General features: G+C 39.3%; 1 protein-coding gene across 3 annotated transcripts in view; it reads left to right on the top strand.

Moving 5' to 3' along the window:
- Positions 1-26,566, top strand: part of RELN (reelin) — a 531,612-nt gene that overhangs the window by 441,104 nt on the left and 63,942 nt on the right. For all 3 annotated transcript variants that reach the window (XM_036863169.1, XM_036863168.1, XM_036863166.1), the window contains exons 31-41: positions 786-862; positions 6,385-6,543; positions 6,730-6,918; positions 7,459-7,732; positions 10,283-10,423; positions 10,530-10,707; positions 14,584-14,668; positions 15,480-15,662; positions 17,929-18,100; positions 18,202-18,304; positions 21,341-21,570. In XM_036863169.1, the coding sequence (XP_036719064.1) occupies positions 786-862; positions 6,385-6,543; positions 6,730-6,918; positions 7,459-7,732; positions 10,283-10,423; positions 10,530-10,707; positions 14,584-14,668; positions 15,480-15,662; positions 17,929-18,100; positions 18,202-18,304; positions 21,341-21,570 (1,791 nt within the window). The remainder of the gene's footprint in view (positions 1-785; positions 863-6,384; positions 6,544-6,729; positions 6,919-7,458; positions 7,733-10,282; positions 10,424-10,529; positions 10,708-14,583; positions 14,669-15,479; positions 15,663-17,928; positions 18,101-18,201; positions 18,305-21,340; positions 21,571-26,566) is intronic.

Genomic DNA, 26,566 nt, shown 5'->3' with positions numbered 1-26,566 from the left:
GGATCTTCCTGGACCAGGGATTGAACCCGTGTCCCCTGCATTGGCAGGCAGATTCTTAACCACTGCGCCACCAGGGAGGTCCCAGCATTCAACTTTTTTTTTTTTTAATTATTATTTATTATTTATTTATATATTCATGGCTGTGTTGGGTCTTCGTTTCTGTGCGAGGGCTTTCTCCAGTTGTGGCAAGCGGGGGCCACTCTTCATCACGGTGCACGGGCCTCTCACTATCGCGGCCTCTCTTGTTGCGGAGCACAGGCTCCAGATGCGCAGGCTCAGTAATTGTGGCTCACGGGCCCAGCCGCTCCGCGGCATGTGGGATCTTCCCAGACCAGGGCTCGAACCCGTGTCCCCTGCACCGGCAGGCAGATTCTCAACCACTGTGCCACCAGGGAAGCCCCTCAACTTTTTAATGCTAGATTTTTCCTCCTGAGTTTCCAAGGATAGTATCATCTCAATTTAAAGGAATTCCCATTTCGGTGATTTCATTAAATCATATCAGACTGTCACAATGAAGTGGAATTAAACTGTTTCCTTTTGTTTCAGTAATTATTCCAGAATAAAATTAATGGTCATATTAATTAACTTTTTCAAATGGTTACAGAATTAACTTACTATATAATCTTTGTAGTTTCTGTTTGTCATATGCCCTTCGAATTTAAAAGTAGTACCTAAGAATTATAGGAGTTTTACTTTTTAATGTGTCAAAATACAAAGGGCTAAATCTCTTCTGAGCTCATCTATTTGTAAGTAAACTGAAGTGTTTTGGGATTTTTTTCCCCCAGACTCGTTCAGTTTTATGTACAAATTGGAAGCAAAACTTCAGGGATTACCTGCATCAAACCAAGAGCTAGAAATGAAGGTAAGCTGCTATATTTCCATAGAAATTAGTTACTACTAGCAAATTAGTTCTTTCTCCTCCCAAAGTTTGGCCGGGATTTTGTAAACTGATACACTACCTTAAATCATTCCTTCTCTTCTCTTCTCCATCAATGAGTGGGTAACTACATAGAGCCTTGGTCTCTAAGATTCCTCATCCAGATCCTTAAGCCTGTAAACAGGGAAACCTGTTCCTTTATAACTTTACACGGGAGGAAACAAAATTGCAGAGACTTTTACATTCAGCACGGTGTAGGTCTAGGAACTTGTTTGCATAGGGTATTACTGAATGCAGATCATACTCTGCTTCCCGCCCGTAAGCATCCTGGGGGTACTAGAATCCTTTGGTGGAAGGAGCAGTTCTTGTAATAATAAACATGAACTTTTACTGAGTACCTACTATATGCAAGGCACTGTACCAAGTGTTTTATCTGTTAATGCATTTAATCCTCACCATACCCCTTTGCCATAGGTACTATTATTTGTCCTATTTTACACATGTAGAAGCTGAGGCACAGAGTGGTCAAGTAACTTACCCAAGATCATTCAGTCAGTAAGGAGATGAGCAGGGAGTCAAACCACTCATGCTGGCTCTAGAGCCTATGCCTTAACTACCATGCACACTGCCTCTCTCCTTGCCCAGAATTCTACTCTCTCTAGGCATCCATACCATCTTCTGCCTCCGTGATTCAGTGCTGAAAGAAATTCATAAAGCTTGAAACATACATGGGTGGCCTTCAGTTGCTCTACAGATATGATGGGATTCCTTAAGGGACCCCGCATATGAGTTGGTTCCTGGTACAAAATCCATGAGCTTCTCAGATGGGTCTTCCTCCAAACATTGATCTCGTGAATAGCATGTGAAGAATTTTGCAGCTTCTAAGTTTGTTATTCTCTCAGGCATGACTATGTAAAACATATTGGCTTAAACACTATAGTACCTGTTAGTCAATAGAGCTACCAATAGCTCTGTTCATCAATTCTAAACGTCCTTGGCCATCTCATCACTAACTGAAAGCTTCCATGACTTTTTCTAAGTATCTCAGTACTTTTAGTCTAGTAATTATCCAGATCATCTGTTTACTGAAGCAGCGGTCTAGAAACTTATATAGACTATTTTGCATTTCCTAATCTCTTGACAAACATTTATTAAGAATCTGCTGTAAGCTAGACACTGTTCTAGGTGGCACCGATACAGTGTCACTGAAAGACGGATGCATCAGTCATGATGAGCTAGGTTATGCTGCAATAACAAACAACCCTCTAAATCTCTGTGGGTTAAAACAAAAAAGATTTGTCCTTTGTGCTGCATTTTCCTCATGGGTCATCTGAGGTCCTCATTCCAGCACCCAGGATAATGAAACAGCTGCTGGGTAGCTTCTGGATGTTGCCAGCCATGTGGCAGAAGGAAAGAGAGTGTGTGGTAAAGGGGACAAGAAATGCAGACTACCACATGCCAGAATGGGAAGAACTAGTGGGGCAATAATGAGCAATAGCAGACAGAAACCCTGCCCTTAAGGGAACTTACATTCTAGTAAGAGGAGTCAGAAAATCAACAGTAAAGAAAAGAAATAAGCAAGATGTTAGATTGATGGGCTAGGCAGAAATAAATAAGCTGATGAGATGGAAAGTAAACTTATGCAGGGGGAGATGCAGATTTCGATAGAATGGTCTGGGAGGGGCCTCACTGAGGAAGTGATATTTAAGTTGAAATCTAAAGGTTGAAAAGGAGCCAGCACAGGAGGAGCTCAAGGCAAGTTTTCCAGTCAGAAGAAGCAGCAAAGGCCACGAGGTGGAAAAGTTGTGGTATTGGAGGAACAGAAAGAAAGCCAGGTGGCCTGGGGCACGTGAAGGTCGAGGAGTGCTTGGGGACGAGGGGGCAGGAGCCCTGTCATGCAGGACCTTGCCGGCCGTGGTAGGGAGGTGGGGTCGGAATCCACTGTCGGGGAAACCAATTGAAGGCTTTTAGGTCAGGTAGCGACGTAACCTGATTTAAGTTTTTACAGGATCACCCTGCAGAAACAATATGTAGTTCAAAGCAAAGGAGTATTTCTGGAGCACATTCTCCGCCCACACAGAGACAGGAGCTTTGAGGGATGCAAAGGTGGATGGGGTCCTGTCCCAAGACATTGCTTACTGATTGGAGAGGTAGAGCACTTTAATGTTGTCCTTAACCCTTGTAATAAAATTATTATTTAAAAATAGTTTGTGGTTGGCACAGTGTAGCAACTGTGTGCATGTGCATATGTGCATGACTCTTCTGAAAATTACAAATCCGTACTCCTATTTGTATATGAGAAAAAAAGACCAACTCTGGCCAGAGTACAGTGGGAAGCATCCACTTACTGACGTGAAGCTCTGCTCTATACTTAACCTCTGATTACAAATGCTCTTGTCTGCCCTGTTGGGCTTATTCCCTTAGGATTCCTTTAAGAACACAACTTTTTCTCAAAGACTCTGAGCCATTTTCTTGAACTCACTGCTGCCTGTGTAATTTACATCCCACAGGCATTTCTCAGTCTTTTATTGAAAACTGGTTGTTAAAATGTAAATCTGCCTAAATCCTTGAACAAATCTTTCCTAGTGATGAAAGTAACAATTTTTTACATACTCAAGCTGAAGCCTCAATTTACATATTTGGAATTAAAATCAAAATTAGGCTATTTTCAATAAGACTGGGAAGATTGTAGATGGAATTGTAATTTAAAAAGGGAAATGTTTTATGTTCCTTAAACGCTCAGTAGATGAGCTAAAATGGCTTGGTTTATTCAGATGGATACTGTTTAGATGACACAGCTAAAGAGGCTCAGCGATTGATATAAAATATGGATATTGCTGTTTCCCTGTCTTGCATTTCTCCATTCTTTCATACTTATCTGCAAGGCACTTCATTGTCCTGCAGAATTGGGGCCCACATCTCTGTAGATCTTGTGGCTGCCTGAAGGTATAAGTGACACCCCTGAAAAAGTTAACGAGGAGAAAGGCAGCAAGCAGAAACCAAATGGAGTATGGACCTCTTGAGCTGTGTTTCTCATATTCTTGTGTACATCTGAATCCTTTAGGAGGCTTTCAAATGCAGATTCTGATTCAGTAGGACTTGGGTGGTATGCTGCATAACAAATTATTCCAAAACTGAGTGGCCTAAAGCAACATCTGTTATCTTCTAGTTTCTGTGAGTCAGGAATTCAAGAGCAGCTTTGCTGGGTGGATCTGGCTCCAGACCTCTCATGAGGCTGCATACAAGATAAAAGCCAAGACGGTGCAGTCATCTGAAGACTCAACCAGGGCTGGAGGATCTCTTTCCAAGATGCTCACTTACATGGCTATTGGCAAGAGGCCTCAGTTTCTTTCAGTGGACCTAGCCATAGGCTGCTTGAGTGTCCTTACTACCTGTCAGCTGACTTTCTTCAGAGCAAGACAACCATGAGAGAGCAGGGAAGAAAGTGCAAGCGCCTTTTATGGCCTACTCTCAGAAGTCACACATTGTCGCTTCTACGATATTCTATTAGAAGCAAGTTACTGAGTCCAGCCACACTCAAAAAGAGGAGAATTAAGCTTCACTTTTTGATGGGAGGAGTGTCAAAGGATTTGTGGACATGTAAAAACACCACAGGTAGAGCCTGTTCCCAGGTGATGCAGACACTGGTCCTTGGACCGTACTTTGAGTAGAAGGTGCTAAAGTACCACCAGTGAGATTTTAGTCTTGTGATGCTTCATTTCTGGTACTGTATCTGCTTTCTGAATAGGTCACCAAGCTAACTATCTAAATTATTCATTTTCTCTCCCTCTCTCTCTCTCTCTCTCCTATGTTATTAAGTATACACCATATCAAACAAATTAATATCCACAAGAAAAACTATATTTTGAGAAAACATCGAGGGTTGGAGACTGGAGTTTTCTCAGATGCTCCTCACCTTGACTAGAATAAAAATGAGAAAGAGCCTAGCTTCAGTCTTCTTCCTGAACTTTGGTGTGGTTCTCTCCCTTCTCCAACACATGGGTCTCACCTTCACCCACTGAAGCTCCAACTACGCATGTCTACACACATACACAGCATACTGCCTCCCCAGAGAGTTCCTATTCTTTGAGCTGTTTTTATCCTCTCATCAAACACGATGATTTCTTCTATTTTAAATATGGTAGGATTAATTCTCCTGAGATTTCCAATTTTTTAGCATGTTAGTCATTATTATTTCTGGCATCACCCCTTGTCAGATGTGGTGACAATAATTCCATGTCATATCAATTCACCTTAAAAGGCTTTCTTTTAGTTCTATATTTTATCATATTATTTCTTGAAACTTAATTTTAGTAAACTCTTTGCTATGCAACATGACAGAGGGATTGAGATGTTCTGGTTAGTCAATAATGAGGAAACTAAAAACTTATTGTAAGAACCATGAATTATTACAATTACAAAAAGGTTAGAACATAATAAAATTAATATAACAAATACAACTTTACTGAACATAATTTCTGTGAATACTCAGAAAGCACTTCAATATCCCCAGTCATAATTATGAATATGCAGTGCCAGTCTTAGGAACAGTTATAGAACAGCAATTAGATAGATGCCAAGAAAGCTCTCTGCCCCCCCATCAAGTAAAATATATTTTTTTATTAATTGCTAATGATCATATATATATCCTGTTGATTCCTACCATTTCATCATTAGCAATTTTTTCCTTTGCATTCAACATTACCCTTTCCCTGTGTCCTCTTTTAAAAGAAAAATTTTTCTGGGATAGGTAGCAGGAATAGCACACAAAGTATCTTAAACTTTAATGTGCATTTCCCTAAATCCCACCAGGTGACAGGCAGAGGGAGGTGGGGTAGAAGGGATAAGTGAAGGGGAAGGGTGACACAGAGAAAGAAAGGTAGAACTAGAAAGGTAGAAAGGTAGAGAAAGAAAGGTAGAACCATCGGATGGGAGTGAGTTCTTCTGCTTTGCTATTTAATAATTTGTCTTTATTCAGTCTTCAGTGACCAAGGTCTGACAAAGTGTGAAGTGCCAGTAAAAATTCTATTCTGCTTAATAGAATTTCAGATTGGGCTGTGCTTCCTATCTGGTACATTGGTGGCAAAGAGCACTTCTTGATTTTGTACTGGGAGATTGAGATATTTTTTCTGAGTATATAATAATGATATGAGACTTTGTAAAGTTCAGGACAGAACCTAAAATTCAAATACGTAATCTGGAGTGGATTTTTATGTCCCCCTTACCAACCTACTCATCACTCATACAAAGCTGAGTGGTCTTTAAAAGAGCTTATGTATTTTTCCCCCCCACTTCCTAGGAGTCAGTGCATTAGAAACTGTCAAGAAATTGATGAGCCTTCAGGTCTACTAATTCGTTCCTTGGAAGTTAGATGAATGTGCCCTCATCCTATGAGACGCAATCTGAAGTTTCTCCTGCAGTCTTGCTATTTCAAATAATACTGTTCCTTGCCTTTTTTGCCTCTAGGAAAGCTGTCTAAGTAACTGGATTTATGTCTTTTAACTCAGGGCTTGTTGTTCAGTATTCAAATGACAATGGGATACTCTGGCATTTGCTTCGAGAGTTGGACTTCATGTCATTTCTGGAACCACAGATCATTTCCATCGACCTTCCACGAGAGGCAAAGACACCTGCAACAGCTTTTCGATGGTGGCAACCCCAACATGGCAAGTTACTGCTCACCCCAAGTTTCCTGGTAGCATTTGGATCATCCAGTTAAAGCCACATTGTACTGTGTGTTTCTTAATTTGCTGTCAATTTCTAGATAAGTTGATTTAAAACCACAGTCATAAAGATATTCATATTGCTATATAATGAACCTTCTCTAACTGCCTTTATTCATCTGATTTCAGGGAAGCATTCAGCCCAGTGGGCCTTGGATGATGTCCTTATAGGAATGAATGACAGCTCGCAAACTGGGTTTCAAGACAAATTTGATGGCTCTTTAGATCTGCAAGCCAACTGGTATCGAATCCAAGGAGGTCAAGTCAATACTGACTGTCTCTCTATGGATACTGCTCTGATATTCACTGAAAACATAGGTATACATTTTCACCAGATAAAGGGAGAATATTTAATTAACTGGAGGATTAAATTAACTAAAACCCAAGAGCAGATCCTCTAATGCAAAACTGTGTGCATAACTGCCTGTACTGAGAGGGGGGGCTCTTGGAAGGAAAGACCTGTGTTGTCCTTTAATGTAACTTGGTGAGCCCAATAACAGTTTTTGCAGGAACTGTCTTTCATGGCATGCATAATATGACTAAGGTTTCTTAAAAGTGGGGCAAAAGTACCTATCTGAAAACATTCCCATGTTTCATAATCTGCAGAATTACAATTTTCAGACTCTCTATTAGCCTGTCTCAAGGTGGTAAAGCTTTTCAAGTTAGCAGCCTTCCATATTTCTGAGTCTATGCTAACTAGATAAAAATAGTCAACGTGAGATGAAAAGCCAAAGCACATGTGAGACACTATAGATAAGACATGATTTTTGTTTGCCACTGAAAGCATGATGAGCAGAAACACCAAATAAGAAAAGAGCACAATTATGTGCTGCCATTAAACTTTTCCTTTTTTTGTAGGAAAACCTCGTTATGCTGAGACCTGGGACTTTCATGTGTCAGCATCGACTTTCCTGCAGTTTGAAATGAGCATGGGCTGTAGCAAGCCCTTTAGCGACTCCCACGGTGTACAGCTCCAGTATTCTCTGAACAATGGCAGGGACTGGCATCTTGTCACCGCAGAGTGTGTTCCTCCAACCATTGGCTGTCTGCACTACACAGAAAGTTCAATTTACACCTCCGAGAGATTCCAGAATTGGAAGCGGATCACTGTCTACCTTCCACTCTCCACCATGTGAGAATTGTCATTTGGCTACATGTCAGAACTTCAGGTTTCTGTCACCTAATTGGAAAATAATTATGATGCCACTTGGCAATTCTATTACTCTCTCATGATAATCCTGCATGGAGTATACCGGGGGGAAAGAGAAGTTCAAGGTGCTTGGGTAACAATTTTTAAATGTGGTTAAGAGTTCCGAGAGTTTTCCAAGGCTGAACTTTTCTGTTCTTCAGCAACGTGAAGGCTGCCCACCAGATTCAGTTTTTAAACTGTTGTAAAAACAAATACCTACCCAATAACCAGACTGATACTTATCCACATGAAGCAGTTTGTGAAATCATCACATGTGGAAGAGTATCCTTAGTTGTTTGGGTTTTTTTTAATCTCAGTACCGGAATAAGAGTAAAAGGTTCGTTCTTTTGGGATGCTCATATCTTTTACATCTTTCTTCCCCTCCACAGTATTTCAGATCACATTCAGGAGTTATATTAGGGCTTACAGCAGGCTCCCACTTTTGTGGTTTAGGCATTTGCATAATTTGGGGATCTTTCTAGGAACCAATGTGTACTATGGTGGGTGGTAGAGATTGTACCATCCTGGGGCTGCTCCCCGCACATCCCTGTATCTCCCTTCCACGGCTCTGCTCTGAATTGTAGGCAAATTGGCCTCTGTAAGCTGCATTTGCCAGCTGCATGTGTTTGCTGGCTTCCTGATAGATTTAGAGAGTAGCAGATATTGGCAAGAAGTTGGAGGGTGGAAATAAAGTTAAACCAGGGTGTTCCTTCCCCTCCCTTTCTATCTCAAGTGCATCTTGGCCAACTTCAGCAGCTCCAGCTCCCCCGAGATGTCCTTCCATGTGACACTGGCCCCTGGGCACTAACCCCATCTCCTCTTGTGTCCCTCCATCTTTGGACTTGTAGTGCTTCCTGACTTTGTTAAACTCTGGTTTCCTCACTGCCCCCATGCTCTGCCATGAACTGTGCATCCAATTCCTTGTGTTAAATTCCCTCTGTGTTAAATATTTACAGTGGTTTCCATTTTCCTGGTTCAATTTGGATTCAGAGAGGCACAAACAAATGGCAGAAAAAAAAACAAACAAACACAGGAAATCAAAGCGTTTTAGTATATAACCCAAAATAGTTTCCTGTGGACCCCAGAGCTTTAAAGAGTGCTAACTTGAAGCTCATTTATTCACTTTATTTTTATTCAACAAACAGTTATTGAATATCTTTTATGTTTTAGATCTCTGACACAAAATGAATAAGTTGATGCCAGGATCCAAATATATTATTTAGGGTAACAGGTATCTAAACAGTTATGTTATAAAATGATAACAGAAGCAAAACCCAATGATACTATTGAAACACAGGGAGATACTACCTAACTCAGTTTGGGGAGGTCAGAGGGAGCTTTCTGGAGGAGCTGATGTCTGAGCTGAGTCTAAATAAGTGAGTAGAGCTTGTCTGAGTGAAAAGGGCTCGTTGGGGGGGGAGGGGCATATGTGCTGTTGTAAACCGAAATAGAATCCCAGAGGCCAGAAGAAACATGAGTTTATGGGGAAATGCAAGGATTCGATGCTATCAGAGTATAACTTTGAGGCAATAGGGGAAGATGAGGCAAGGAAAGAGGGCAGATGATGAAGGGGCCGTGTATTTATTAGCAGTTTGGCCTTGACATTGCATGTGTTGGGGAACCATGTCAAGGGTGTTAAGCTGAGTGTTGATGTGACTAGATTTCTGTTTCAGAGCCACCATGCTGGCAGCTGTGTTGCACTGAAGGAGAACTTGTGTGGGGGAAACTATAGCACTTGAGATTTTACTGTTGAAATTCCGCTTCAAGTCAACTGTGTTCTGCTTTCCAAATAACTAACACATTTCTACTGTGCAATCTGTTCCTAAATGAGAGAGACTGCTGTTTGGTAAGGCTGCACATATTTCTGGATAAAGTGGTCTTCTGTCAGTATATTCCAAATAACAGATTGCAAATATAATAAAAAACACGGGAGTACATCACATCATTCTAGTTCTCCCCTTTAAGGGAGCCAGGCCCTCGGGAACCAAAATAGAAGCAGAAGTTGGATGGGGCTTCCATTGACTACCTCAGAAACCATTTAGGGAACAGTAGACCTCACGGCAAGACCTTTGTAGGATTCCAACTTACACTCATGTTTACCATCCTCAGTCTCATTCCCAGTACTGAAAAGTAGTAAAAGCCTGAAAGCAAAAACTAAGGTTCTGCATGTAGTTCAAACACAGAATAAATTGATAGTTTGAAGTAACTCTCCCATCTCACATGTGTTCAGAGGCTCTTGTATGAAAGAAATGGTGAAATATTTTTAAAGCATGTTTTCTACTCTCCTGTTTGTGGGTCTGGAGTAAACAACATCCTTTACTTGGTATGAAAACAAAGTGTCTCAAATAAAGAGGGAACTGGAACCCAGAGAGGGCACTTTAAAGGGAAAGAATTAAATAAATGTTTTCGTGCTTTGAAGGTTGCCATTCAAACCAAGTGTGGTTTGTTTTTTTTTGGTCATTTTCTTTTGTTTGTTTGTTTGTTTTTGCTTAGCTCTCCCAGGACCCGGTTCAGATGGATCCAAGCCAACTACACCATGGGGGCTGACTCCTGGGCTATTGATAACGTTGTGCTGGCCTCGGGGTGCCCTTGGATGTGCTCAGGACGAGGGATTTGTGATGCTGGACGCTGTGTGTAAGTTAATAAAACTGGCAGTTTCTTTCTTTGTAATGCAGAGATAAAGATGGCTTCTTGATCTCACAACAAGTAATGCCTTTTCTCCACTCATTTTTTTTCTCAGGTGTGACCGGGGCTTTGGTGGAACCTACTGTGTTCCTGTCGTTCCTCTGCCCTCGATTCTTAAAGATGATTTCAATGGGAACTTACATCCCGACATTTGGCCTGAAGTATATGGTGCAGAGAGGGGGAATCTGAATGGTGAAACCATCAAATCTGGAACATCGCTCATTTTTAAAGGGGTCAGATAAGATTCTTCTTCACTACCACTGAATTACCTACTTCACTCACTGCTCCACACACATGCATTTCTGTTCAGATGATGTATTATTTTATATACAGTTATTGTCTTCTAGGACGTATCATGGTTTTAGAAGTCAGGATAGTGGTGGTTTGGGCAGAAGAAAATGAGGTATAAATTGGAAGAGAGAATTAGGGGCCATCTGGACTGCTGGTAATGTTCTGTTTCCTGAGTTGTATAGAAATTACATAGCTGTGTTACCTTGTGATAATTCCATCATGATTTGATACTTTCCTTTATGTAATTTATATTTCAGTAAAAAAGTTTCCATAAGGAACATGAATATGCTCATGTCATCAACAACAACAAAAAATGTTTCCTCTTATATTCACTGCAGTCACTTTTTATGATCACTTAGGCATAAAATTTTTCCTTTGCTTTGGTAATCAGACCTTCTTTACTCTCTGCTGGAATTATATATGTAAAAATTATATATATACTATTTCTAGAATCTTGACTTCTAGAATGTAGCATTTTATGTTTAATTAAGTATCTAACTTAGAATATTTTTTAATTGATTTTACGGAAGGTCTTTGCTTTTTCCTTTCACTTTCTTTCTTTTCCTCCTACCAATACAACCATTTGGTGACTTTAAGAAAACCAAACATTTAAGCCAAGTTAAATACTATTCTCAAACATCATTAGTGTATTTTTTGTGTTTCAACCTAGATGTTGGTTAGAGGGTTGTTAAGCAATTGTGTGAAACTGTGCTGAGCTGGCACATCTTCATATGCAAATACATGCTACAACCTGTCTCACTCAGCTGGGGAAATCGGCTAATCTAGGTGTGCAAATGAAATCTTTAACAAAAATCTGCATGGGTTTCTGTACATCCTTAATAATTAACACCTAACACTTAGAAAATTAGACACCCTGGAACTTTTTCAATTATAGCTAATAGATGCTGGCTATCATCCTTGTTTGAATCCAGAATTCTTCTCAAGTTTTAGATGAGATAGAAAAAACACTTCAAGGGTCAGAGAGATTTACAAGTCCCTGAGTGGTATAAGGGGCCAAAAAAATTGAGACAGGACATTTCAGGGTGGAAACTACTGTTTTTTTGTGTGTGTGTTTTTAAGTCTTGTCTGAGGCTTTAGCTCTCATTACCACTATCTATTTGAAGCAGTTGACAAGACCAAAAAAGATAAAGTCCTGTGATTCAAATATCTTTACCTGATAAAATTTTAAGCAGTAGAATTAAACTGGTCTCTAGATCCTATAAACAAGGAAGACATATAGTCTTTTATATGTTCCCTTTAGCCATCCAATTGCAAGGGCAGCCAAGCATTATATGTGTTGGACATATTATCTATCAGCTCTGCAAGATGCAGAGAGGGCTCAGCGTGTGCCATTCAGTAGGTTGTAGTTTGACCTAGAAAGGCATTCTTTTGTGAAAAAGGAAATGATAGGCTCTTTTTAATGTTTATAGATTCAGGAGTGCTATCCACTATTAAAATAGCTTCCCATTTAGCACAATGAATTACTGAATCTGGAAGAGGATGAGAAAAGAAACATCTGTATGAACTAGAATATATGCAGAAGCTGGGCATGACAGTTCCACTGGGCAGTTATCAATATCAAGTGCTTAACTATACACAAAATTTAAAATATGAAAGAAAGATACTTTCATAATTACAGATCATGCCAACTTTCAACAAAATTGCCCCTACAGGGGACTTCCCTTGGTCCAGTGGTAAAGAATCTGCCTTACAATGCAGGAGACACAGGTTCGATCCCTGGTCAGGGAACTAAGATCCCACATGCTGCAGGGCAACTAAGCCCGCGGGCCACAGCTACTGAGCTCGCGCACCTCACCTAGAATCCACGTGCCACAAACTACAGAGCCCACGCACTCTGGAACCCACGCACCACAACTACAGAGCCCACACACCCTGGAGCCTGCACAACACAACTAGAGAAGAGAAAACCCGCACGCCACAACTAGAGAGAAGCCCGCGCACCACAATGAAAGATCCCACCTGCCTCAACGAAGATCCTGTGTGCCGCAGCTAAGACCCGATGCAGCCAAAAATAAATAAAATAAATAAATTTTTAAAAATAGCTCCTACAAGATACACTATAAAATGGGTTCTTTTATGGCTGACTTATATTGACCCATGGGAACAATTTTATACTCACATTCCATAATCAAGGGGGAAGAGTAATCATATTCCTTTATCTTGACGTTGTCAAGGGATATTTATGAACTGGATCTATTAACTACCCGCCTCAAAGCTTTTTCATTGTATTGATAAGATGAAGAAGTGACCTTTCCCCATAAGCTTAACCTCTGCATGGCGCCAAGCTATAAAAACATCCAAGGCCTTATGTTTGTAAGTGTATGAGGGAGAGGGTAAGGACATAAAGACATGAAGGACAGGCAGTGATCAAGCATCATGGACTGTGCAGGGCAGTGAGTTATTATGATAAAAGAAAAATAAGACTGGAAATATAAGGCTTTTACACATTAGCCTTTAATCCAGGAAGTTTGAAACTATGCTTTGTGAAGTTCAAGGATGGGTATAAATGCAGTTGCTTTTTCATTACCATATCAAATAATTCTCAAATTCTAAATTTAACATTAGCTGGATATCTCTCCCCAAACCAAAAAATAATTTAATAAACAAAATAATGGTATCTTAAAGGGTGGAGGATAAGTTTCAGAATCTGACATATCTAGGTTCAAATCCTGCTATCATCACTTTTGCAATCTTGAGCAAGTTACCGTCCCTCTCAGATTTTGTTTCCTTATCTGCAACAGGAAGATAATAATATATTTCCCTTAGGAGCGATAGGTGCTTTTTAAAGGAGTACAGTGGTTCTTTTAGAACCCAGCATGTTGTAGGCACTCAATATATGGTTACTATTACAAAATTAGTCCTATTTAAAAATTTTCAGCTATTGAAGAATGTACTCTATAATAAATGTTAAGAAGAAGAGGAAGAATTTGCTTTCTCTACCTAAGATTCCATTTCATATTTGTTAGTTGATAATTAAGCAGTCGATAGACAATGTCCACTCAGTATCACACAGCCCCACACCACCAAAGAGCCACTTCATTCAGAGTCAGACCTGAGGAACTGAAAGGCCTGTTTGTACCTAGGACATCTGCATAGTGAAGTTCTGTTTTACTGGCTGTCACCGCAACCCTGTGTACACATGGAGAAAACAAGCTATGGAGCTGTCAATCCCAGGCAACCAGAAATAGTTAATTAGCAGAAAAAATTACTAAAGCCAATATGATCACTTTCCGCCTTCCTTGGCTTCTCTGCATGAATGGTTCCAGCCCAGGCTTGGGGACTTGCTTAGTTATGCCTTATTTAACTTGACCAACTGGAGGGTGTTGTGTCAGCCTGAAGGAGAGCTTCCCAGGGCCATCACAGCACGCAAATGAGTAAGTTCCTAAGACTCTTTGGAACCCTGAAAAAGTTACCTACCAGCTCCCAGCTTCCAGCAGGAGCACTTGGCACATTTTCCGTCTGTTTCCTCGTTATTCCTCTCACAACATGCTGTGATCAAAGGAGGCTGTTTTTTAAAAAGGCCTGTAGATATGCAGTGCTATCATTCTTGCACTGCTTTCTATAAGTCACAGCAAAGTGTGACTTGGAGTTGAGACAATGAAATATTGTTATTTAGGCATAGGGAAATGAAAGCCATTGAAAGGGGAAATGATCAATTTTTCCTTCCAAACTGGACCGAGTATTGCTTCTTGATCATTATGTATCATTTAGCTAATGTAAGTTAGATGTATAAAATCAAAGGAAAATAATTTTGCAAATGAAATAAGATTGCCTAACATATGTGTTTTTGTTTACAGGAAGGACTACGGATGCTCATTTCAAGAGATCTAGACTGTACCAATACAATGTATGTCCAGTTTTCACTTAGATTTATAGCAAAAGGTAAGTCATTTCTGTGAGTATGAATTCACTATTTCCCTTCAAGCAAATTTCCCCGCAGAGAAGTAACAGATTTGAGGCCTATAAATTTTGTTACATGGGAGAGCTAGCATAAATTTGAGTACATAGTGTTCACAAATGTTCTATAATATATATTCCTTTTAATATAAGGGTAAGATAACTACTTGTTTTATAATAATTTCATACAGATGTAGTAATCATACTAGTCCTGTGGTAGTTAAATTTATCATCATGTTCCTGAGTCTTTTTTCCACCACTTCTTTCTAGCCGTAAGAAATTTAAATTTAAAAAATTTAACTTATGGAAACTTGGGATTTTCTTTCACAGATGTGAACAGTGAACCCCCAAAGTAAACTCTGTCATTCTGACCTTTCATATTAACTAATTTTCTTGACAAATAATGCCATTTGGATATAATAAATTCTCAAGTAGATTTTCTGTGTATTCTGAGATTTAAATGTTTGGCCCTTTGTAGAACTGTGATGCCTGTAGAATCAAAAAATTTTGATGTAATATTTCCTAAATGAAATACAGAAAGATATATGTTCATATCTGAGAAAAAGAGGGAGATATTATTGTGTGAAAATGCAAGATTTGGTGTGTGTTTTGAGATCTATTTATACAGAAATCCCAACCCATCATCACTTTAAGTTGCCTCGGAAGCATTTGGACTCTAAGGTGTCTATGTGAATATAAGTCAGCTTATGCATCGATGCAAAAAAAATAGTCTAAGATCATACCATTTCCCCATTTTTATAATGATGTGTTCACGCCTCTGTTACCTTCTTTCTAGGTACCCCAGAGAGGTCCCACTCTATTCTATTACAATTCTCCGCCAATGGAGGAATCACCTGGCACCTGATGGATGAATTTTACTTTCCTCAAATGACCAACATACTTTTCATTAATGTTCCCTTGCCATACACTGCCCAGACCAACGCTACAAGATTCAGACTCTGGCAACCTTATAACAATGGTAAAAATGCACATGTTCTCCTGTGATCAAAACTGACTGCTGCACGTTAGCATGCTTGCTCCTAAGGTGTAGAGGAAGGGTTTGTCAGCTGAGTGGCTTCGCTGTCCACAGCACCTTTTACATGCTTCGCTTTTGAGGAGTCTCAAGGAATATTTAGCTTTATATATCTTTATCTTCATACTTGACTATGTTGTTATCTTCGGGCTTGACTCGTAAGTTCTCTAGATGTAAATACAGCTAAATCCTGTCACAGAGCTAAGGTTTTTAAAATTTAATCCAGCTCTACCATTAGGTACTCATCAGTTGTAACTATATTTTTTACTGAATTTATTTAGGAATACATAGTTCTTCTTTTTTTTTTTTAATATTTATGTGTTTTTGTTTTTTGGGGGTTTTTTTGGCTGTGTCGGGTCTTAGTTGCGGCACGTGGGATCTTTCATTGCGGCGCGCTCTAGTTGTGGCGTGCGGGTTTTCTCTCTCTAGTTGTGGCACGCAGGTTCCAGAGCACATGGGCTCTGTAGTTTGCAGCACGTGGGATCTCTAGTTGAGGCACGCGAGCTCGGTAGGTGTGCACATGGGCTTAGCTGCCCCGCGGCATGTGGGAACCTAGTTCCCCGACCAGGGATCGAACCTGTGTCCCCTGCATTGGAAGGCGGATTCTTTACCACTGGACCACCAGGGAAGTCCCCATAGTTCTTCTGAGTATGGCACTTCATTAGTGAGATAGAACAACATTACAGCAAAAGCCGTGACAAAGTGAGAGGGACTGACACAAAGCAGATAGTGCCTGAGATAAAATATTCTTATCACATACACTTGCCTCAGTGATAAGCTAACGTGAATGTGTAATTTAACAGTATTTTCAAATGGTGGTTACAGAAAACGATTTTACAAATTTGTAATGTTTTATTGCTTCCTGTAATTCTACTAACTACTGATTATAAAGGACCAGACTCTACCAAATTATGCATTTAATGGCCTAAGTAAGCACAGAGACATCATATTAAGCAGATTCTTTGCAGAGGTAACACAGAAATGGATAAGAAAAATGTATTTCCATCTCTAAAATTTAACCTGAATATTTCCTTTATAACTAGTAAGTCAAAAAAGAATTTTAATTTACTGTGAACAGAAAAAATAATCTTGTATAATCGCTGAGGAAAAGTCCAAAAAAGAAATGCAACCAGTTTCACCGTCCAGAAGATAGTTGTCTTCATGTTATGTTTGGAATGCTCACCAATTGTTCTTCATTGTTTTCACCAACTGCTTCCAAAATAAGAAAAGGGAAGAAAGCTACTAGGATTAGAACAGTGATAGGATTAGAGAGGGAGAGGCACATGTGACTTCATTTAAATCACCAGGTTGTTTCTACAGGCTCCTATTTACAGATCCTTTTTTATATTTTGTAAGAATTCTACTAAAAGTAGGAATCAGTGAAGAAACATCCTTGAGGAATCTTGTTTCTGCTTGGTATGGTCTTATCACCTTGTTTCCAGTTCAATTCAAGCAATGCTTTACAAAAGCACTGAGCTCACCCTTCTTATCTACTCAGTAATATCTTCCTTAAACACCCTGCCGAAGTCGCTGAGTCAAATTCTCTGACAGCCTAAGGAGTGATTTTCCTAGTTTTCTGTATGTTCCCACATATCTTCAACTAAACATACAAGTTTTGAAACGCTTTAAGGGGAAAATAAAGTATTATATAACACAGAATATTTTCTTCTGTGTAGTTTTTAACACCTAAATAAAATTGTGCATCAAGCCAGTATTATAATAGCCATGGTCCTTCAGCCTGAAGGAAGCATGATTCTAAGTCATGGGTTGACTCTAAAAAGTCCTGAGTTACTCCATGAATAGACTAGTTAGTGTAACTCAGTTCTAAATCCACAGGCTGACCACCCATCCTCACAGATTCCAGTGTCTTACAGAGTCCCCTAAACCGTGAAAGCATAACTCAAAGCCCACTCTTGCTGGTGGAGGGTCCATAGCACTGCTGTGACGGGAAGGGCAGCAGACTCTTACCAGCCTTCTGAAATTAGTGAAGCTGCTCCATGCAATGTCAATTTAATAGCACTGAAAGCTTAATTTTTTCACACTTTAATCAGTGTAAACACACTGTTACATAGTTTGTGCTTCTTTGTCTAGAAGGCATCTGTTTAACCGGTTGTTACTGAGTTCCTTCTGTCCTTTACTTTCTTCCAATGAGCAAAAATGTCCATCTGATTTTCACCATTGAAAAAACTTGTTTTATCCAAAAATGCCTTAGGTAAGAAAGAAGAAATCTGGATTGTTGATGACTTCATCATCGATGGAAATAATTTAAACAACCCTGTGATGCTTCTAGATACTTTTGACTTTGGGCCCAGAGAAGACAATTGGTTTTTCTACCCTGGTGGTAACATTGGTCTTTATTGCCCATATTCTTCCAAAGGAGCGCCGTAAGTACTTAATTGAGAAGGTAAAAATAAAACCCCTGCTCTATACAGGTCACAATGATCTTTTGCCTAAATGGATTCCTTGTTGTTTTCTCGTGTAACAGCGAGGAAGATTCAGCTATGGTGTTTGTTTCAAATGAAGTTGGTGAGCATTCCATTACTACTTGTGACCTGAATGTGAATGAGAACACCATCATACAATTTGAGGTACTTGATTTTGTTCTATTAGAAATGCTTTAAATTTTGTCTTGAACAAAAGCTAGGAAAGAGGAGGAAAATCTCAGATGATTTCATGCATTATGACCTTCCATTTTTGTGCAAGGACAAAAGAGATTTTACATCATAATTCACTTTTATTAGCAGAACCAATTGTCCTACTAAGGTTTATTTCTGAATTTTGGTCCTTTATTTATGACATAATCTCCTCACCTACTACAATGGGAAATTGTCAAAATAGATTATTTCAAACATTATAAAAATGAAAAGGACCATACTATTATAGTATTATTATAGTCACAATTTTTATATATTACTTAGGATCCAGGTCAATGCCAGCACATTTATATAATATTTATCATGGTGTCATGAATTTTACAGATAAAATAATACTATACTGTTTCTTATCATTTCTGGGTATTTCATTAATATTCGCGGACTCCTTATATTTTTCAAGACAGCAAACTAATAATGTATAAAAGAAAAACATTTATATATTTCAAAAGCTTAGATAAAATCAGCAGAACCAAAGGTACATTGTGCTAGGGTTCAATAGTATTAACTTTTTTTTTTTTGGCCACGCCACATGGCATGAGGGATCCTAGTTCCCCAACCAGGGATAGAACCCATGCCCCCTGCAGTGGTAGCATGGAGTCCTAACCACTGGACTGCCAGGGAATTCCCATTAACTTTTTTTTTTCTTTTTCTTGTTTAATTTAATTTTTATTTCTTATCGGAATAAATTTGATTACAATGTTGTGTTTGTTCTAGGTGTACAGAATCTGGTTCATTCATACGTATACATATATATAATCAGGTTTAGACTCTTTCCCATGTTGGTCATTACAGAGCATTGAGTAGACCTCCCTTGGCATCCAGTAGGTCCTTCTTGATTATATATTTTATATGAATTATTAAATGCATGTTAACCCCAACATCCTAATTTTTCCATTCCTTTCACCTTTTTCTAAGTCTGTATGGGCCTTTCTCTGTGGAAATATGTTCATGGGTATCAATTTTTAGATAACACTAGTAAATGATATCATCGGATATTTGTCTTTCTTTTTCTGACTTTACGTAGTATGATTATCTCTAGGCTCATCTGTGGTGCTGCAAATGGCATTGTTTCATCTTTTCCATGGCTAATATTCCATTGTGTACATGGACCACTTCTTCTTTGTCCATTCATCTGTAGATGGACATTTTGGTTGCATCCATGTCTGGCTATTGTAAATATTGCTGCAGTGCACGTTTGGGTGCCTGTGTTTTTCTGAATTCTGGTCTTCTCAGGTTATAGTCCCCTTAGTGGTTCGGCAGAATCATATGGTAGCTCAATTGTTACCTTTCAAAGGCACCTTCATTCTGTTCTGATTAGTGGCTGTTACCAGTTTACATCCCAGCAACAGCATAGGAGGGTACCCGTTCTCGGAAACCCATTCAGCATTTATTGTTTGCAGACATTTTTTTCTGACGGCAATTCAGACTAGTGTGAGGTGATACCTTTTTGTAGTTTAAATTTGCATGTCTCTAATAATTCTTGATGTTGAACATTTTTTCATGTCTCACGTGGTTGTAGGTAGGAGGCCTCAGTTCCTTGCCACATGGATCTCTCCTTAGGGCTGCTTGAGTGTCCTCATGACATGGCAGCTGGCTTAACCCAGGATGAGTTATCCGGTCTGCAGTCCCCAGGACTGTCGCGGCTTCGGCTGCTGGGGCCCCTCCAGAGCCGGCAGCCTCAGTGAGGCCGCCCTCCCCTCGGGCTCCGGGGCAGTTCAGTGATGGCAGAGGGAAGAGACCCCGAGCCAGGAGTTCCAGCTCTGCGGAAACGCGGGCTCCATTCTGGGCGCAGGGGGTGGGACCTCTGTGCCCCGAGGCCTTCCGGGAGGGCCCCATTAACTTTCGAACATACTTGTTTCATAGCTGAAATCTATACCAACCATTGGACAGTGCCTAATTTCGTCAACAAAAATTTTGAATATTTGCTCTAGATTAACTGTCTGCATCCTCTAAATTAGAGTTGTTTCTTTCATCTTAAAGTCAGAGACCAAATGATGCCTTAGTGGAGAAATGATTCTCTATCTCTTTTAAGCTTTCTGTTATATTTTCTGATTTTATTTTAAGTTACTTATATAACCTTCTGTTATATTTTCTAACATTTATGCTTTAAATGTTAATAAAAAGTAATCCCTGTGGCCCTTTCAAGAGTTCTGTTATCAGAAGAATCTAGGTAGAGACAAATGCCTGTAGCTGAAAAGTTTATCAAATGTCAATAGTTTACTCTTCAGAAGGTAAGAGGAGTTAAGTTCAGCAACAACAACAAATATTATATAAGTATATCTGGTGGCTCTGACAGCAAGAAAATGTTAACCCCAATTGGAAGTGGGAAAATTTTTTCATAGAAAGAATCACATGCTTTATTTAAGTTTTAGTTTAATTCACTTGGAAGTATGAAAAAGGAATGGAGTGGTTATTTCCCTAATGGTTAAAAAGGTCTTTCTGAGAATATTCTCCCTATGCCAGGGAAATAGTGACAATATTTGTATTTTGTTCTGTTTTAAGACTGAAAACATACTGAAGATTCTCCATGTGCAGAACTTTGGGGATTATTTGAAGGTATCCCAAGAAGGAAAGTAGAAGGTCTTCTTTCTATCCAGCAGTCTGAGAAAAAGCTAACGGTTAGAATTAGGGAAGCAGTCTTTTCATTACTATTTGCTTTGGCTTGGCAGTGAAAGTGGGCTAAAGGTAAAATTTGGAATTCCATGCCAACCTCTGTCTTATTCACTTCCTAGCTTTTTATCAAATGAGGGAAAGTAAATTTTTCATGAGGCCCTTTGAGGTTCTTTATGAAAAAGTATTATTTAAAAGTAATGTGCAGTATTACTCAGGCAAAACAGAATTTCATGGTGTTAAGTATTTCAGCAAGACAGTTCCCAGGAAAATGGACTCTGGAGAAGATAATGACGTGGTGAATCATTTCAAGGCTCGTTGCTCTGAGGTGATTTGTATCATTTTTTCTTCTTCACCAAGATCAATGTCGGATGCTCCACTGATAGCTCCTCTGCCGATCCGGTCAGACTGGAGTTCTCCAGGGACTTTGGGGCAACCTGGCACCTGCTGCTCCCCCTCTGCTACCACAGCAGCGGCCATGTGAGCTCCTTGTGCTCCACGGAGCACCACCCCAGCAGCACCTACTACGCGGGGACCACCCAGGGCTGGAGGAGGGAGGTTGTGCACTTTGGGAAGCTGCACCTTTGCGGGTAAGGACCTGCTGCTTCGCACCATGTTCTTCTCATTTCACAGTTTTCTCTGTGATGTCGTGGTTGCCTTGCCACTTTATCAGGGAAATTTGCACCTTACATTTCTTCGTCAGTTCTCCACTGAAAGTAGATCAGTGGATGTTTAAAACATAGGACACTGCACTGACATACTACTAATTCATAGTTTGGAGATAGATTTAAAGGAGCACACCCTGGGCAGCACCCCGTCCTGGGGTTCATATCCCCATGGGTCTTTATTAGATCAATTAGGAAGCAACAGAAATATGGTTTTCCCCTAGTGTTATAATCCGTCTCCCTTCTGCCCCCTACCTCACAATATAAATGCAGTTAGAATTTTTACTTTCGAACATCTGCCTATGTCTTTTGTGCAAGGAGAGGGCACGTATGGAGGATCGAAGCCTGCAGAATATTCCAGGTGTCCCATAAAAAAAAATTTGTTAGTGCTCTTTCCCCAGGCATTTCTACTTTTTCAACCTTTCTCAGCATTCTTGTTACATATATTTGACTCTTCTGTTGAAAAGCTATTTGGAGATAAAGGACTTCAATTCCAATAGAAATGAAAAGTATAGTTCAAAAAATAAAACTAATAGTATAAGTGAACAAAGAGAGGAAGTCAGTAAAGCAGTCTGCCTCAGAATTTGTCTTTTCTCTCAGAATAAACAACTTAAGGGTATGCCAAAAAAAGAAGGAAGTACTAGTATCATACTTTCAAGATGGAGATAGATTTACATTCCTGATGTGAAACTCAGCATAATTAGAAGTCTTGAGTCTTCAAGCAAAACTCCTAATACCTAGTACTTTTCCAAAAGGGTGAAAGCGTATCTTCAAAAGTCTTCATTCTCTTTGAACATAAATCCATTCACTCCTCATCATATCATTAGCAAAATTTTTATAATTTGATTGCTAAAGACTCTAATATTTTGTGTTATCAAGTAAGTCATTTATTAATTCTTACTATTACACCAGGTATCATTCTAATTATTCTATTAGAAAATCTAATTGTTTTTTAAAAACAAGCATTACTAAGTAAAACATCCTCAAGATTCGTTAGAAGTGATAGCTGAGGAGGCAAGGAGAATCTCTGAAGACCACAGGAATAAATAGAGCTGATGACTCAGCCAGCACAGCTGGAAAGCTGCTATTGGGGTGTTCAGGGGTGGGGTGTGAACTTGTCTATGGAAGAATTGGGCAGGGGGAAATAGCTCAGGAAAAACTCTTTATCCAAAATTAGTTGTGTTATTTAAGATCATATGTTGTGAGAAATAGAAAGAGGCTTACCGAAAAAGTGGAAGAACTTATTAGAAAAATACTGGGGAAGAGCATGGACTCCACTCCGGAAGTTTGGGGACATCAGCAAAAGTTCGTGATCCTCCTTTTTATCATGCTGTATTAACGTCAGTCAGCAAACTCCAGCTCTCATTTTCTGGAACTCTTAATTCTACATTTCTAGAAAAGAAAATCTGAGCAAATCAGCTACAGCCCGAAGGCCGTGTTGCAACAGAAACGTAAATGCCAAAAATCTGTGCTTATGGGCAGTGAAGGCAGGGGAAAATGGCTGGATAAACAATCACTTCGGCTCCTATGACCAATATCCATGATCATTATGGTACTGTGAAAAGCTCCAGGTTTCCTTTTCAGTGGACCACTAATTTCTTCCAGTTGCTCAGCTAAGAATTAGATTAAATAGAAAACAACCCTAAAGATAGGGTGAAGGCCATGATTTTAGATTGTCTTAACAACTGAGACTTGCTTCCGCAAGTTCCCACATGAAAATAATCTGATTTAAAGGCGTATGATATACAGTCACTGCCAACCAGAGGTACTAAATGAAGCTACCCACCCCAGGACAGTGCTCCAGGATCATGGAGCCTGTATCATTACCAGTTGGCTTTGTCCACCAGGCTGTGCTTACACATAAGGCATGGAGATGTAATTTGAACGAGAGAAATGCAGACATCTGTATTTTCACCGACTGGTATATTGGGAGTCAGTTTAAAATATACCTCCTCTAATTATAAAGGTACAGAACTTAAACCATCATGTTATTTACATTCCATGTGATTTTCATTTCTATGAAAGGAAAGTAAATCTGTTAAGGAGGCATGCCCACTCTCACAGTGGTATAAACCTACCTTTCAAACTGCCTTCAACTGTTTCTACAAAGAGAAGAATTTGCCTTAGAAATGTTGTCTAGTCCTTGTTTCAGGAAAACAATTAGCACTCTTCTTAAGACCCACACAGGCATGAATTGCTGGAAGGCAAAAGTTAAATTTTCTCCAACTCAGTGAACCATTCCTTGGTCTGTATTCAGCGTGGTACATAATAATGGCACAAGTGCTATATGCTAAAAGAAATATATTACCCATGTTTAAATTGCCTTTTTCTGTGCACTCACAGGACACTAGGTACCAAAAAACTATACTAAATGTTTCAGGTGCAGAAATGGCTGTTTCTTGCCTTTACATATAGTCAATTCACATTTAAAGCATAAGTATTGAGCTTCCATCGAATTTTATTCACATCACCCTTGTGTCTTTTTCATTTAGAGTCTTTTTGTCTTTAAAACTTCCTAATTGCTTTTGCTTTATGCAGTTTCATGAGTCAACCAAAACCCCTATTTAATGAAAGCACTGCTGTGTGCTTGAAATTTTAAGTTTACATTAAAAAAACAGATTCTTTTCAATACCACTGGCTTGGGAGAACAGACGCTGACATTCACCAGGGAGGGTGGCAGTGAGAAATTTTCAAAATAAGATTTCAGCAGACTGGGAACCACAGTGAAACCAGACCCTTCAGTCCATTTATCATAGTACTTGCAGTTTCTGTGTCAAGACAGGTGAACAATAATAAATATCCAACCAAGGTGGTTCATTTGTATTCAGAACATTTGAATAAATAAGAAGTTCAAACAAATTCCATGTAGGCTTTGTTCAAAGGAAAACTCCAGCCGTTTCCCTCAACTCAGCAGTCTGAAAGTTCAAAAGGTAGGAAGTGCTTCTTGCCAAGACTAAACTCTGACAAGTATTAGAAAATAAAAGTTAATTATGAACTGGCATTTTGGGGGCAGCTTAATATAGTTGGAGTCTTGATATAAACAATGAAATTAGGGTTAAAATTATATGTGGGAACTTGACTCCATCTGCTTTACTGTCTGCTAAACTTTAGAAGTCTAGTAAATGCTTCTAATACTGACTTCTAATTTCTGTTTCTCAAATAAAAAGAACTATTCTGAATTTGGTTTCTATATAATTGAAAATTGGACAGATTCACAGGGTACAAATATGAGTGCACATGCCATCTCTATATCTAGCTCCTCTGAAATAAAGTCTATCTTCTTTGAACTGAGTTTTGTACATAATAAAATATACTCAACTATTTCTGACCTGCTACCTAAATATGTAGATTATTTCTAAGGAGCTAACTTATCGTCAGCAACATGATAGGGCAATCATCTTACAAGTAAAAAGGAAAATTGTGTTTCATTTAAAAAGAAATTAAGAAATGAGACATTTAACTAAAAATAAATCTGACTTTGTCACTCCTCTCTTTAAAATAATCTTTTGGGACTTTCTGTTGCCAATAGGATAAAATCCAAAACACCCTAGTTTGTCTTTTAAGGCTTTCCATAACAAATGACATTCAAGAAACATTAATTGAGCATCTGCTATGTGTGAAACACTGTACTGGGCACCGTGAAAGGGTGCAAAAAAGAAAGAGGTATGAACATTGGCCTCTAGGAGCTCATAGCCAATGAGGCAAATAAGTGTGCTTTTAAATACCTCCAGCTGTGATAACTATAATAATGGAAATTCCATCAAAATTATGGAAGAGAGAGAAATTAAAGGATGAGTTATTTACCATATGACCCAGCAAATCCACTGTGATTCTACAAAAAAAATATTGAAAAGAGGTATTCAAACAAATACTTGTACACGAATATTCACAGAAGCACTATTCACAATAGCCAAAAGGTGGAAACAAAACAAATGTCCATCAATTGATGAATGGGTAAATAAAGTTGATATAGCCATACAATTGAATATTATTCAGTCATAAAAAAAGGATGAGGGCTTCCCTGGTGGCGCAGTGGTTAAGAGTCTGCCTGCCAGTGCAGGGGACACGGGTTCGAGCCCTGGTCTGGGAGGATCCCACATGCCGCAGAGAAACTGGGCCCGTGGGCCACAACTACTGAGCCTGTGCGTCTGGAGCTTGTGCTCCGCAACAGGAGAGGCCGCGACGGTGAGAGGCCCACGCACCGCGATGAAGAGTGGGCCCCTCTTGCCACAACTAGAGAAAGCCCTCACACAGAAACGAAGACCCAACACAGCCAAAAATAAATAAATTAATTAAAAAAAAAAAAAGGATGAAATTCTGATACTTGCTACAACATGGATGAACCCTGAAAACATTATGATAAGTGACTAAAGCCAGACATTAAAGCTCATATAGCATGTGATTCCATTTATATGGAATATCCAGAATAGGTAAATCCACAGAGACAAGAAGCAGATTAGTGGTTGCCAGGGGCTGGGTGTAGGGGAGAATGGGCACGGGGTTTCCTTTGGGGTGATGAAAGTGTCCTGGAACTTGATAGAGGTGATAGCTGGCTAACACTGTGGAGGTACTAAACACCACCAAATTGTACACTTTAAATGGTTAATTATTACTTTTATACTTTGTGAATTTTACCTCCATTAAAAAAAAGATTAGTTATGTAGAACATAGACAGTATTTAATGGAAAAATCCTCACCAAGAAAAGTCAATATTGAAAAAGGTGGAAGCTCAAGTGGAATTTTGACATAGTGATAGAATTGGGAAAGGCTTATAGAAAGCAAGAACTTTATTGGCAAAATCCTGGAGCTTGAGGAATGGAGTTTATGGTCCTGAGATGTTGAATCATGTTTTGTACTTCTTGAGTGTGGTGCAGAGGTAGTAACTGCCCACTGCTCATTGATCAGATGTGCTTACTTAGAT

The sequence above is a fragment of the Balaenoptera musculus genome, chromosome 9, assembly GCF_009873245.2.
Source record: "Balaenoptera musculus isolate JJ_BM4_2016_0621 chromosome 9, mBalMus1.pri.v3, whole genome shotgun sequence".
In the NCBI taxonomy this organism is placed as follows: domain Eukaryota; kingdom Metazoa; phylum Chordata; class Mammalia; order Artiodactyla; family Balaenopteridae; genus Balaenoptera; species Balaenoptera musculus.
Note: the sequence above shows the minus strand (reverse complement) of the source record. Positions and strands in the feature narration are given on the sequence as shown.